The sequence below is a fragment of the Prunus avium genome, chromosome 1, assembly GCF_965620075.1.
Source record: "Prunus avium chromosome 1, drPruAviu1.hap1.1, whole genome shotgun sequence".
Lineage (NCBI taxonomy): Eukaryota > Viridiplantae > Streptophyta > Magnoliopsida > Rosales > Rosaceae > Prunus > Prunus avium.
The window spans coordinates 38752009-38766784 of NC_142284.1; the positions used below are offsets into that span (position 1 = coordinate 38752009).

The following is a 14776-nucleotide window of genomic DNA, read 5'->3' on the forward strand; positions in this document are numbered from 1 at the left end:
GTCTATAACTCTGAGAGAACTTTGAAAACTGAAAGAAAATACAATGTTTACTAAACAAAGCTTGAAGATACAAATGACTCGGGGCTTCTATTTAAAGACTTGGCATACAAAAGAGGACAAAATAACTTTTGAATTAACTTCTACTTTAACTTAGGTGAAACATGTTTTGTCTTTGGGTGAAGAGACTTTAACTTTCAGATGTCGGGGCATCTTTTGACTCTTGAGGCAACTTTTGCTTTAACTCAGGGGCATCTTGCTTTAAATCTTGCTTTCGGCTACTTTAACTCTGATGGAATTGCTTTAAATTTTGCTTTTTGACTCTGCAACTTTGCTTTCGGCTGCTTTGACTGAAAGGCTTAGTCTTCGTTCAGATCATAAGGGTCTTGACTGTCGGGCACATAGTATGACCATCTAGGCTTCAGCTTTGCATAATTCCATTAATTCTTGGCTCATTTGAATTGGACGGGCTTTGGTTGGAATATTCTTTTCACTAAATGACTTGACATAAGGTAAAGTAACTACATGTTGCTTTCGGTGCCAAAAGGCACTGGGTAAATCAGAACAAACTTCATTTTTTAACTTTTCTTCAAATTTACTAATTTGTAACTGTAGTGACTTGTCGGCTAACTGTTGTTCTACTCTTTTAAACTTAATTTCTTTTTTAAGAAAATTAACTTGTTTTGTTTTACTCTGGATTAACTTGACTGACTTAGAAACTGCTGACTTTTGTAGTAACTTAAGACTATGCAACTCTGGCTTAGTTAAAAACTCAAATTTAACCTTTTCTCCTAATTGGCTTGAGGTAACTCCGTCGTATTCTACCTGAAAGGGGTAAAGTAATGAGATAAATGGTAAACCTAAAATTACTTCATCAATAATATCCTGGATTAACACAAAAGACGTTTTAAAGCATATTTTATTTTGGCATACATGGGCGTTAGGTAACTCGTATTTTAACTTTAGGGCTTTACCGAACGCTGTACCTAAGACTTCTTTTGACTTTTTGTAAAACTGGGTTGGAACTAGACCTTCTTGAATACAATTTAAATCTGCTCCTGAATCAAATAAGGCAACTGTGTTTAATTCAAATTCACCAATAAAAATACTAACTTTAGAGTACCATTCTCTAAAATTAATTTGCTTAATTAGTTTGATTACTTTATCTTCTTTATCAGATGACTTGGGTTCTGACTCAGAGTTGGACTTACCGAAGGAATTACTAGACTCTGCTCTAGACTCTAGAAGTTTAATTAGATCTTGCCTAATTCCATAATTCTCAGTTTGTAACTTTTGGCTTATTTGTTTTAATTCTAAAATTTCCTTTTTAACTAATTTAACTTCTAACTGGAGATCCTGAAGGGTAACTTCTTTCTTTTTATTAAACCTTTCTAAAGTGGCATTAAGACTTATCTTAGGAGGCGTGGGAGAACTAGATTCTTCCTGGCTTATGACTTTTCTAAGTTTTCTTAAATACTCAGCTTTTAACTCGGGGTCCTGGACTCTACTTATTAAATCTATTAGTAACTCTTCTTGTTCTTCTTGCTTAGTAAGGACGCAGATTGCTTTACTCAAAACTTTGCAACATTTATCTTTACAACCAAACTGGATTTTTGGTGAACTGGACTGGGAACTGTCTGAACTATAGTTGACTGAACTATCTGAGGGCATAGGTTCTGACTCAGTATTGGCTAACTCAAGAACTTTAATTAATTTGGCTTCATCCTCGGATGCTAACTTTAACTGTTTAACTATGTCTTTAACTTTGCACTCATTAGCATAATGACCTTGCTTTTTGCATTTGTAACACCTGACTTTGCTCTTATCTGTGTTTTTCTTAAAGTAACTCTTTTTACCTTGTCGGGGGCTTTTCTTAAAACCTTTTGAATAACCTTTTGACCATTTCTTTTTCCTAGGGGTAAACTTTCTTTTACTATAAAATTCATTATCATCTTTGAAGGAATCTCTCCTACGGGAATAATGGCGTCTTTTACTAAAGCGTCTATCATGGCTTCTTTTGACTTGTCTAGACGGCGGGACCGGGCTTAGACCATACTGTTCGCAGAAATTGCCTAACTCATATTTGGCATTTTTACTATCGGCTTGAATTGATTTTCCTATTTTTAAATCTACACACATTTTCATACCAACTTGATTAATTGTACTGATTATATTACCATAGGTTAACTCATCATAATTAATTTGACTTGACTCATTGGTTAAGACTGTTCTAATCTTATGGGCAAATAAATTAGGGAGACCATTTATGAACTTTTCTTTCCAAAAGGCTTGATTACTATCATCTCTTAACATGACTCTGGAAATGAAAACATCTTTATACCATCTAAAATCACTTAGCTTAGGGCATCGTAAATTACTTAACTGGTCATGAATTCTAGCTGTTGTACTACTGGGCGTACCTATAAAATGCTCAATTATAGTATATAAAAGGACATTGACTCCATCTTCTATACTTGTTCCTACTCTTTCATCTAAAATAGGGTGACCTTCCTCATTTGTCTTAAAGGCATGGATTATTCTTAACTTTGCATCTTCTGTGAGATGTTTATCCCACCAGAAGCGAAGTGTTCCTGTGAAGCCTGTTTCTAAAAGGGAAACTATTTCTGATTGTCTTGACTGGTGATTAGTGGCATAACTATTGGCGACCACGGACATGTGCTGTAACTTGTTAAGTATCTCCTGTTCGGACAAGCCATTGATATTCCATTCGTATAGCTTATCAGAAGATACAGAGAACTGACTCTGTGTTCTTTCCTCAAACTGGTCATCTGGGGGCGTAGGCTTAGGATACCAATTTTTGGTAACGCTTGTGGGGTTAACTTTACCTGTTAAACAACTAACTTTAAGACTCTGGGCATCTTGGTTAACTTGGAGATTATTAAAGGCTTGCTCAATCTTAGAAATATTACTAGTTTCTGACTCTGGACTAGAAACTGAATCTAAAGACATGATTGACTCACTATCAGAATTAACTTCAAATTGTAAAACTTTGACTGAGATTTCTTCTTCTTTTCCTTTGTCTTTATCTTTATTTGGCTTGGGTTTAACTGGAGTTAATTCCCTAAACATTTCTTCTATCTTTTTCATTGTTGGACTGACCTTGAGGGAAGACTCTGGTTTTAACTCTTGAAATTTAACTAAAGGTTTTTCTTTCTTAGGCTTAATGGTAACTTCACCAGGGGTTAACTTATCAACCTTTGTTTCTACTTTATCTAACTGTTTACCTATAACTATTAGGCTTGTGTTGGCATAATTATTCTGTTCTATGACTTTCTTAACATGTTCATCTTTTGACTCAGCAACTTTGTAAGGACTGGCTACAACTTTGGCATTTTTGTGACTAATTACTATTGTTTCAACCGGGGGGTGACTGCTGATGACTTTGGTGCTGTCGGCTTTTTCCCACTTTTCCTGGGTTAAAGTAACTAACTTTTGACTCATGTACTTACTTTCTACGTAATCAAGATAAGGTGACTCAGACCTAGTTGCCTTTAGATATTCTTTCCACTCATTGAAAATTTCTTTTCTTTGAGTTCTGGGGAAGGAATCATGATACTTGACTTTTCTTTCGGCATTTTCAGGGGCTTGGAAATGGGCATCTAACTTAGACCAATGAATTTTAAATGGTTTACTAATTACTCTTAACTGGGCATCACAAACATCAAAGGTGGAACCTTCAAAATCTGTGTGAGTAGGTGACTCTGGTTGAATTGGCTCAGGAGGGGCAGTAGGGGCTTTTCCGTATCTTGGTTGAACTACTTGCTTTTGTTTTCTTAATTCATTAATTTTAAGATCAATTAGGGCTTTATCGGCTTCTAAATCGCGTTCTGTAATTGAGGATGACTTAGCAGACGAGTGTCTAGCGGGGAGCTTAAAAGATTGACTAGGCGTTGGTAACTGTTCTAGCTGAACTGTGGATTTAACTGGCCTATCAAAACTTATCTTAACTGTACCATCTAAATAAGGTTGAATGTAATCTAAATCGCTTAGACTACGTTGAACCGGCTTAGGGGGGGATTCAGTTGTAAGAAACCAATCTGGAGGTAACTTTATGTCAGACCATCTAATCATTTTGGGAACTGTGATATTAGCATTAGACGTATGACTCTGAATTAAAAGCGTTTGATTCTTTGGGCTTTTACTAAGGGCTTGAAAATTCATATTTGTACCTGTGACTTTATAATAAATTCTATAAATTAAAGCTAGAGGTTGACTACCTGGTAAGACATTATAACCATGTGTTTTAATATTTAAAGTTAAAACTTTCAATATATGAGGATCACTTAGGCTTACTGTGAAATCTGGAAAACAATCAAAATGAACTGGACCATGACTTAAGCTTGATTCAATAATTCCTAAAACGCCATCTTCGAAATCATTAAATCTGGCATCTCTTAAACTTAAAAGAATTGCTGCATTAAGACCTAACTTAGTTAAGGGTTTGACTGTGACTTGAACTAATCCTATATGCAAGAAATTATTACCTTCTTTCCTATGTTTCTTGATTGACTCAAGATTAAGTAACTGACATGTTTCATGTTCTTTTCCTAAGGCATAGACTTGTTCTATTGTCTTAATATGCGTAGTTTGCTTAAGGGCATTAATTGACAATTTTTGCTTATAAATTTCCTTACTAGGGACTCTAGGTATATTCCAATCATTACAATGTAACTCACTACTGGATGACTCAAATTCTAATTGTTCTTCATTAACTATGTCGGGTACTGGGCATAAACTGGTTCTAGAACTGGTAGAATTAACTGAATTGGTTCTAAATAAGTGACTCATTTTGCCTACATGAAAGACTTAAATCAACTAAATTAGAAAGGCTCTTACATGACTTCTAAGTATAGAAAGACTCTTGGGTAAATTCTAAGACTGACTCTAAGGTACCTAAGAACCTATGGGTTTTCTCTCTCTCTCTCTCTCTCACCTTCTCGTGCCTAACCGCTCACGCCTCTATCTGGGACTTACTGTTTGGTAAAAAGGTCTCACCTTACGGACTCTTGAGAGAGATGAACCTAAGGAACTAGATAACTCGGAGAAGACTCAGAAAGCAACTTGGGAGACTTATTAACTCTGAAGAATTTTGGGAGACTTGCTAACTCAGAAGACTTAAATCAGCCACTTGGGCGATATGAGTAGCAGACTTAGACTCAACTCTTTCAACTCTTACGGCTCTGATACCAGAAGGGGACTAGGACCTATAATCTAGAAGAACTAGATTAAAAAGGATTTTTAACTAGTTATAGGCGGAAGACTTGACTTTCATTTGGCTTATGTATTTAATGACTTGAAGACTTTAGGGCAAGGAGACTTTGTCTAATGGAGGTGATGACTTAGATAATCAATTTGGAGGAAGAAGAAGGCTTTGAAGAATCGGAGCAAGTGATAATAAAAACTTAGAATGGAGTAAATGCACACTATTAAAATATAAATATATAAACCTATCATAAATTAAGTAGAAAATGAACATAAGAGAATAAACTGTGTAAATGAAAAACTATGAGATAACTGGATTGAATCAAATTAAAAATACAAATTATTGAGAATAATTGTATACTCATAAATTAGAATTTGAAGGATTATTAAGATAACTCAGAAAATAATATAAAAATAACTCAGTTAATAATATTTCCAATTAATATTATTTTGGATTCGTCGGGGTTTGGAGGGTGGTGGTTATTGTGAATTTTAGACAACCTGAAAAATGGAGATTATAAAGATTAGTTTAAACACAAATTATACTCGCAAGTGCACAAGGTCAATCGTAATATAGTATGGCAAATACAAGATCATTCCCACGAGGATTGAGTTCAACTTCCAATTAGTCTAACCTAATTTCCTTCACAAAATACTTTAACTACTCTAATTATATAAACAAGAAATTAAACACGTAGCATACTCACGTAAACACAAAAGGGATTTTTGCAAAAATGATTTAATTAACAACGAAATTAAAAGACAAAATAAGTAGAAAGTCACGAAACACAAGGATGAGAAATTCAAATTGATAAAAGCACTAAGACAATGAATTCACCACTAGTAATCCGATCTAGCCTCTTATTCACCTACCTATTTACTAACCATTTGATGTCTCCGGTTTTCCTTTTTCATGAATTACCTATGGTATTTAGGCTAACTCGTATATTCCTACATGCAATTCGCCTATGGTATTTAGGTCAAATATCAACACATAGAAACTCATTAAGATCGTGAAAATCTCGAACAAGCATGTAAACCCTAGGAGTATGGTATTTACCCTAGACGAATTACAAACCTAATCACAAGAAGTAAGCCTCAAATTAAGTATGGTATTTACTCTAATTTGCATATGATTAACTCAATTAAAAGTCTAGACGGTGATCAAGCATCAATATAATCAACCAAGTTATATATTAAGCACAGTGATTAAGAATCCAACATCAAACGGCAATCAATAGATAGGTAAAATAAGAAAACTAGATTATCATACTAGGGCTACATCATGTCCTAGCAAAAGAAAATTAGTTACACATAATCTTAGAATTCGACATAAACAAAAGCATAAGGAAGAAACAATAAAACTTAGCCAATGGTGGTACTCTTCCGACGTCTCCAATTTCTCCTAGTCTTTGCGTCCCCCTCAAAGGAGTTGTTTCTCATCCTTAAATAAAACACCCCACGTCTATTCCTGCCCTCACTGGGCTTTTACAGCAGCCCAACAATAAAGAAAAACCTAATTGAAATATAAATCCACAATGGGTAAGTAATTGACTCCTCTTCCTATTCGGACTGGGATAACACGTTAGTTATTTTGCAGGGACGTTTGGGGTTGTTCCTCCTCCAAGAAAATTCGGGAAAAATATGTAAATTGTAGATTTTTGTCTTATCTTTCAATCCATATATCGCATGCCTTGAGGAAAAATCAGGAAAGTCTTCAAATAGTCATTTTTCCACAGCAGCACAGTTTTGACGAGATTGCACCTTATGCTGACTTAACTTCAAAGACTGCTCTCATTGGCTCCTCCGAAAATTCTAGAAAAATTCCACAATCATCTTCAAGATCTTAGCTTTCATCTCCAACTGGTCTCGTACTAAAACTCCACCAAAAAGTCATATTTCCATTGAAAACCAATTACTTGTTCTGGAAAACTGAAAATTGAGAAAATAAAGTAATAAGTCCTTTTTAAATCAAATTCTCCTACAAAAACTAAGTATAAAGAGTACATAAATATGTAATTTTATGGACTTATCAGTGGTCATGGGGGAAAAGAAAATCGAAAGGGGGGCACTGGCTGGTCGCAGGATAGAGGGAGAGGGTAGAGAGAGAGAGAGAGAGAGAGTTTTTTTTTGTTTTAAATATTTTATTCATATTTCAATTTTTTTTAATGTGGGACCCATAGTGCCATGTAGTCAACTAACGGAGAGATCTAATGGAAACCCTAACAGTGGAATCGCATTGTAACATATTTAAAAGACATGTGTATGTTATTGTAAAAATTAAGAGGTAGAGACTAAGGGCTAGTTTGGCATTGCTGTACTGTGAAAATAATCGCTGTCAGACTTGCTGTGAGAGAAATCAGCTGTGTAGTTTGGCGTTTGGTAAACTTTTTGTTAAGAGTGTTGTTGGTACTAATTCTCGCATAATCATTAAACCTAACGTCTCTTCGAAACTGATTCCTACATAATCAGAAAATGAAAGCACCTCATTAGCTGTTTTCCCTTATAGCTTTCTCTCACAACAATTTTTAACAATAAGTGATTTTCTCATAGTTTACCAAACGGACTGGGCTTCTCAAAATTTTAAAAAAATCACTTATTACCCCAAATAAGCAATGCCAAAGTAGCACTAACATATCTTAAGGGTGTAACCACATGGTACTAAATTGTAATTAACCCTAAATAAAACCTCATCAGGCCCAAGCAGCCACCCCCTTCCCCGACCTCCAATTCCTAGCCCCACCCCACAGCCTCAACCACACCACCCAGCACCACCCAACCATGAAGACAGAAGATGCCATGGTAGGACCTCAAGGACGAGATCATGCAAGGTTATGAACCTCGACAACCCTAAACCCTAAAAGACCAAAAAAAACCAATAGGAAAAAAATAAAGTCTTCTTCCCTAACCAAGTCTCAACCTCGCCGCCTTACTCTCTGACCCAAAACCCAGCCTCCTCCCTTGGCCAAAACAACAGCCTCCATCCCTACCCAATCATCACCATCTCTCTCCAATCCAAACAAATCCCCCCCCCCCCCCACTGTATCTCTCCCTCTCTCTCCAATTCCATACCCAAAAACTCATCCCCCCCTGCCCTCACCAAGAAAAGAGTAAACATATTTTATTTTTTTTAACTGACGATTAATTTTGTGGAAGATGTTAATTCTCCCTTAATTTTTTTTTAAAAAAAGTGGAAACAAAAGTTAGTTTGTCCAATGCATTTAATAAGGGTAAATTTGGGAAACAAAAGATACATTCTAATGTATTATTGATATTGTTTTAAGTGTAGAGAAAGTGACACATTTCCATGAGGAGAAGAGAGAAGGTTGCTAGCATTCCCCTTTAGACCAATACAAGCAGCAAAATCTGTATTAATACTAAAGAATAAATTGTACGAACTCTATTTATTGCCTTTATACCTTGTAAAACAAAGTCAGTAGTTAAGAAACTAAATAGTGAGATATCAAGATTATACAAAGACGTTGTTTAAATTAAGAATTTGTTGTATCTGAAGGCAGTCACACGCAGTTGATACTAGCTATAGGGTTGATAAGGGCCAAATGTAGGAGGGCTGGGGGTGAAGTGATACGGCTGATGTATTCCAGAATGTAGCATTGCACCATTTGCGTAATTGTTGGCATACATACCAAACTGCCCAGGGTGTCCCCATTTAGCACCAATTCCATATTGGTTGGCCGCAGCCATACCAAACTGCCAAATTGGCATACCAATCTGCCCAGGGTGACTATAATTCTCATGCTGCGAAGTTGGCAAACTTGTATGCTGATGATAGTAGTCAGGAGTGGAAGTTGGCATTCGAGAGGGTGTAGCAGCTGATCCTGATGTTCGTTGGAATTTATTTGGATTTTGTTGCTGTTTCTGTTGTTGTTGTTGTTGTTGTTGTTGATGCTGTTGATGCTGTTGCTGTTGATGCACTTGATCCCATGTGCGCTTTTGTTGTTCAACCTGATTTTTCTGCTCTTGTTGTTCAACCTTGGAGGCAGGAGGATTTTTCTGCTCTTGTTGCTCAACATTGGAGGGAAGAGATTTCTTCTGCTCTTGTTGTTCAATCTTGGAGGCAGGAGAATTTTTATGCTCTTGTTGCTCAACATTGGAGGGAAGAGATTTCTTCTGCTCCTGTTGCTCAACATTGGAGGGAAGAGATTTCTTCTGCTCTTGTTGCCCAACTTTGCAAGCAAGAGATGTTGCTGAACGTCTTCTTCGATCCTCCTTTATTTTCTCAAGCACTGCTATTTGTATTTCAATGTTCCCGGATGGGTATTCAGACTCGAGCTTGCAATCTTTGATGCACTGAATCACAGCTCTTAAATCAGTAATATCATTATCTAAAACCTTATCCTTTTTATCTAGTGAGTTCTTTCTCTTGCAAATTCTACACCTCCAGTTCTTTCTATTCTCCACATACTTCTCTAAGAGTGGTATTGGGGGGAAAATGTCAATGAACTTGAAGGTGCAAATCAACCTTACAGCCTCAAGCAGTTGCCTCCTTTCAATAAGATTCATAATAAAATGTGCAGGGATCTTATTTGCAAACCTGAGTTTCTGACATAATTCTCTAGTCTGTTTATCCTGAGAAATTCTCCCAAGAAGCGGTGCAATATCATCTCTAGTAAAGGTAGAAAACAACCCATATGTAGCAATAAACTGCAAAAAACCCAAACGTTCCAATGAATTTTGAGTATCAGCTCCCATTTTTGCTTTCCACTGGATTGCTAGCTTTTCCGCATCGTCCTTCACATGAAGCCCAACATGCAGTGAGACACCCATTAGCTGCTCCAACAGGTTAATGTAACTCAACATGACAGTTTCTTTAGAAGGAACATCTCCGTCTCCCCAGTATTGAGCAAAAGAATTCTGCATCACATCCAGCACAAATTTTGCTGGGTCCAATGACGTCTGAAGAGCAGCCAAAGTTTCATTCTGTATTAAATGATTCCCTCTCGCAAGCTCATGTAGAAACCCCTGCAAATTCCTTGCATCTGTGGTAGCAGTTAGTTGAAGATTCGGAGAAGAAACAGCTACTGCATTTTTGGCCAGTGAAGATTCTGGTTTCTCGGGGGAACAAATGGTGATGGCAGATGCATTTTCTGTGCTACCAAGAGCCTGGGATAATTCAGTTGCCTGTTCATACTCAGCAACTATAGCAATAAGACTTTGAAGCTCCTTCTCATCATAAGAAGACGTGATTTCATACGTAGTAACAAGCCTCAAAAAACCCAAAATCTCCAACCAATTCTCTGTTGCCACCGTCATTTTAGCCTTCCAGTCATCCGCCAACTTAATTGCTTCTTCTCTCACATGAGGATTAATTTGCGGTGAGACTTTCTTTAAAGCCTCTAACAAAAGAATACAACTCCTCCTAATAACTCCCAAATCAAAATCACATTCCCTGTTGCCTAGAGTCGAATTTGAGGGGTAAAACCCTTGCATTGCATCCAAAACCAATTTTGCTTGGTCCAATGAGGCCTCAAGAACAGCTGAGATTTCACTACCCACTAAAGCAATTCTCTTCAACTGCCCATTCACTAACAACTGCAAGCCTCTACCGTCCCCATTTATGCTGGATTGATTACTTGCAGAAGAAGGAACAAAGGCATTGTTGGAAGGAATATGTTCCAGTTGCTCAATCTTCACTTGAGAATGAAGGGTATTAGTTTTCTCTTTCGATTTCAGGTTTCGGGAGTATTCTTCAGTGGATTTGTTTATCGAATCAAATTCTTTCTGCTTCAGTTCAAGCTCTTTGGCCTGGTCTTCAAGTTGCCTCTCTTTCGATTTCAGGTTTTGGGTCTGTTCTTCACTGCATTTGTTTATTGAATCAAATTCTTTCTGCTTCAGTTCAAGCTCTTTGGCCTGGTCTTCAAGTTGCCTCTCTTTCGATTTCAGGTTTTGGGTCTGTTCTTCACTGCATTTGTTTATTGAATCAAATTCTTTCTGCTTCAGTTCAAGCTCTTTGGCCTGGTCTTCAAGTTGCCTCTCTTTCAATATCAGGTTTTGGGTGTGCTCTTCAGTGGATTTTTTGATCGAATGAACTTCTATCTGCTTCAATGCAAGCTCTTTGGCCTGGTCTTGAAGTTTACACTCTTTCATTTGAAGTCCCTTAGACATTTTATCCAAGTGCTTCTCGCCATCTCGTATCGATTTTTGGAGTTGATCCAAATTCTTCTCTTTCAACTTAACCTCATTGAGGCGTTCACTGACCCTCTTGTCAATCAATTCAAGTTCCCTCGCTTTGAATTGAAGCTCACAAGACCGCTCCTCCATTGATTTCTTAAGCAAACCAAAATCTCTCTCTTTCAAATCTATTTCCCCAATCATTTTCTCTTTCGATTCAAGTGTATTAGAGCACTCCACTAACGATTTCTGAACCAACCTAAGTTTCTCCCCTTTCAATATCAACTCCTTGTCACATTCCTCAATCGATCTTTTCGTTGCTTCAATTAGCTCTTGTTTCAAATCAAACTCTTTCTTGTGCTTCTCAATCGACCCAAGAATCTCATTCAATTGCCTCTTTTTCAACTCAATGTACGCAACGTACTTGTTCAATGCTTCTTGAAACCCTTTCACTTCCCCCTCCTTAGACTCGGCCAATTTCGACTTCTCTTCCACGATTTTCTCAACCCAATTCAATTTCTTCATCCTCTCTTTAACACGCTTGTCAATCGAATAAAACTGCATCCCCTTCTCTCTCACATACTTCTCAACCTCCATCAACAGCTTTTCCTGAACAAGAACCTCATCGCTGTGTTCTTCAATCAATGACATAAGCGAATGCAAGTTGTTCTTACTAATCTCCGAGCAAAAGTTCCAATCTTTGGGTTCCGATTTGGTCTCTCGGACTCCGATATCCTCCTCCCGGGCCTCGAGTTCTCGGAAGCGGGCCTCTAGCGAGTTCCGAGTCGACTCAAAGTGGTCCTCAAGGTCCTTCCACTGCACGGTAAAGATGACGAAGGAATTAGCTTGCGCTTGCGCATGTACGCTCTCGTACGCCTTGGCCAGGCTCCTCTGCTTCAACTCGAACTCTTTCAAATCCGACTCTATCTTCTCCATTGTCTCTGCCGCTCCGCTATTTGCACAGACGCCGTGGTGGCGGAGATTCTGGAAGTGGCGAAGAAAATAAGAAAAGCCGCGGCGGGAAAACCGTAAAACAGTGTATGAGAATAGAAGAGAAGAAAGAAGAGTGTGGGTAGTGCTTTGTGTAACTTGTGGCTTCTTTGGATTTTATAGCGCACGCAAAGAACCGGAAACCTGTTGTTGTTTTGTTTCCTAAAGGAAAGAGGAGTGTTTTATTAAAGCCTAAATGAAAGAGGAGAGTTTTGTTTCCCAAACGTGGATGTCATAAGGCAACGAACTTTTAGCCGGTCCATGGACTTCCATTCCATAAAAGTTTTTGATGATAAACCAATAGGAATGGGCTTTGCAATCAATTTTTAATGAGCCGGCCCACAAACATATGTTGGGCTCAAAGTGAGGTTCCGACTCGGGGCGTTGGTAATCCATTGTGGATGCTCTAAGAAATTGCTGGTTTAGCATTGGTATCGAATTTGGCCTGTGATTTGAGATATATGAGCGACGTTGATGGTCAACTCAACTCAACTACCATTCTTGAGAAAGAAAAAAAAAAGTAGAAACAACAGCAGCGATATCATGGGTTGACTGGTAGCCATATCCAAGCACTATAAATTAAACTTCATTTCCAAAAGCATCCAAATTTAAAAAAAGAAAGAAAGAAAGAAAGAAAGCTTTTGAATCTTTCTCCTTGCCTTATTGTCTATCTACCAATAAATATATTAATACATATTATATATATTTGATGTTGCTGCAGGCACATTATATTTTAATGAATTTCTTAAGCATCTGGTCTCGTCTTCTGCACTCGTCTAGTATACGGAGATGAGATGCTCCAAAATTCCAAATTTAATATTGAATTTAATTACAGTGCATGCACAACATCAACATAGCTATTTGCTAGAGTGGAGAATATCTCGAGCCTATTCTGGAGAATATTTTCCTTATGAAATAAATAATACAGTAATGTGCTTACGTTCTGGGAAAAATGGAATCCAACACAATCAATCATCATATTCGACTGTAAAGTAAAGTATCTTGATTATATATACACAACAACAACAACAACAAACAAACACTTCCATGAGGCAACGGAATAGCAAAATAGCGCTATTACACGTATTGGTGGACCCAATAATGATAACTGTGGGCACTTTGCCCATACTTACAAAAACGTTTCAGTCATATAATCCCACCCAAACTCACATATTTTTAATTATTTTTAGAAGAGCTTACTTACAAAAAGGCCCTTGTCAACCTAGAAATCATGATTTCCCTCAAAAGAAATTTGGAAAAGAGTCAAGACGATTCAACCCGGCATGATTTGATGAATTCCCTTATTGGTTGGAATATAGCATCAAAGAAGGTGTTGCATTTTTCTTATGTTGTTATCTTTTTAAAACAAATTTGGGAGAGAAAGCTTGAGGTGACTCATTTGTTGGTACAAGTTTTTCAAATTGAAAAAGAAAAAGGAAAGATTTCAGGTTCATGTTGGAGGTCCCAACAATTCCCATAACCAAGCTCTGAAAAAATGTAAAGCCTTAATGAATGAAAAACAACATATTGAAAATGTTTTCCATAAGCACTTGCATGGATGAATGATTGCTTGGTAGTATATCTTGAAAAGGTCATATTTAATAGTATTGATAATGAGCTTTTATGCAACTTTTTCATAATATGAAAAGTCGTCGAGGACAATTGTACATTTACTTATTAGACAATGCTATTAATATTCTAAGTTTGAAATATTTTTTGTTTGGCTATATATCGGTTGGATTTGTTTTTTAAACCCCCAAATGAACGGAAGTCTGGATCCGCCACTAATGACACGCATGATAATATTTTCACGTAACATATCATTATTGGTTTGATTTTATCCAAAAACATGCAGCTATATTCAGTTGGAAGGCTATATAATATATATCCAAAAATATATAAGATGGGGTTGGGGGGTGGCATATACATATAACGTGGAGAGAAGAGCAAGCACCACGATCTCATGAAATTACAATTTTCATGCATATATATTTATGTCACTCATCATCTTCTTGTTCTTGGACATATATATATATATCATCATCTGAGCCCCTATAAAAATATATATATATATATATTGTTAGTAAAGCCAAGATTGGCGTAGGTTTCAATACTTGTATGTTGCTGCTGCTGCATGTGGTCGGGTAATGAATAATATGATGAGCTAAATTCATCCATTCCAATTTTACTAAAGATCCACGCCACACAGACACAGTTGACAGTTGAAACAGCAACCCATTGGTTTTTCTCTTGAGGCAAACAGCAAACTAGTCGTCTCAGTCTGCCCAAAGTTTATCTCCTCAATAGATTTTGGTCTGCTATATATATATATTTTTATACATATATACAGAAAACTTTGACTATAGAAAAAATAAATTTGTCTTTTTCTCACTGAACATAAACAAAGGAAGACTGTAAGGTATACCAAACAAAG

At 36.9% G+C, this 14776-nt stretch overlaps 1 protein-coding gene across 1 annotated transcript; it reads right to left on the reverse strand.

Moving 5' to 3' along the window:
• Positions 1-8689: 8689 nt before the first annotated feature.
• Positions 8690-12448, reverse strand: LOC110755804 (uncharacterized). The gene has a single exon (XM_021957089.2). The coding sequence runs from the start codon at positions 12286-12288 to the stop codon at positions 8755-8757; it is 3534 nt and encodes a 1177-aa protein (XP_021812781.2). The 5' UTR covers positions 12289-12448; the 3' UTR covers positions 8690-8754.
• Between the last annotated feature and the right edge of the window lie 2328 nt (positions 12449-14776).

What these genes read in the sequence shown, in the direction of transcription:
- LOC110755804 (XM_021957089.2), bottom strand. Translation starts at nt 12,288, where the DNA reads ATGGAGAAGATAGAGTCGGATTTGAAAGAGTTCGAGTTGAAGCAGAGG.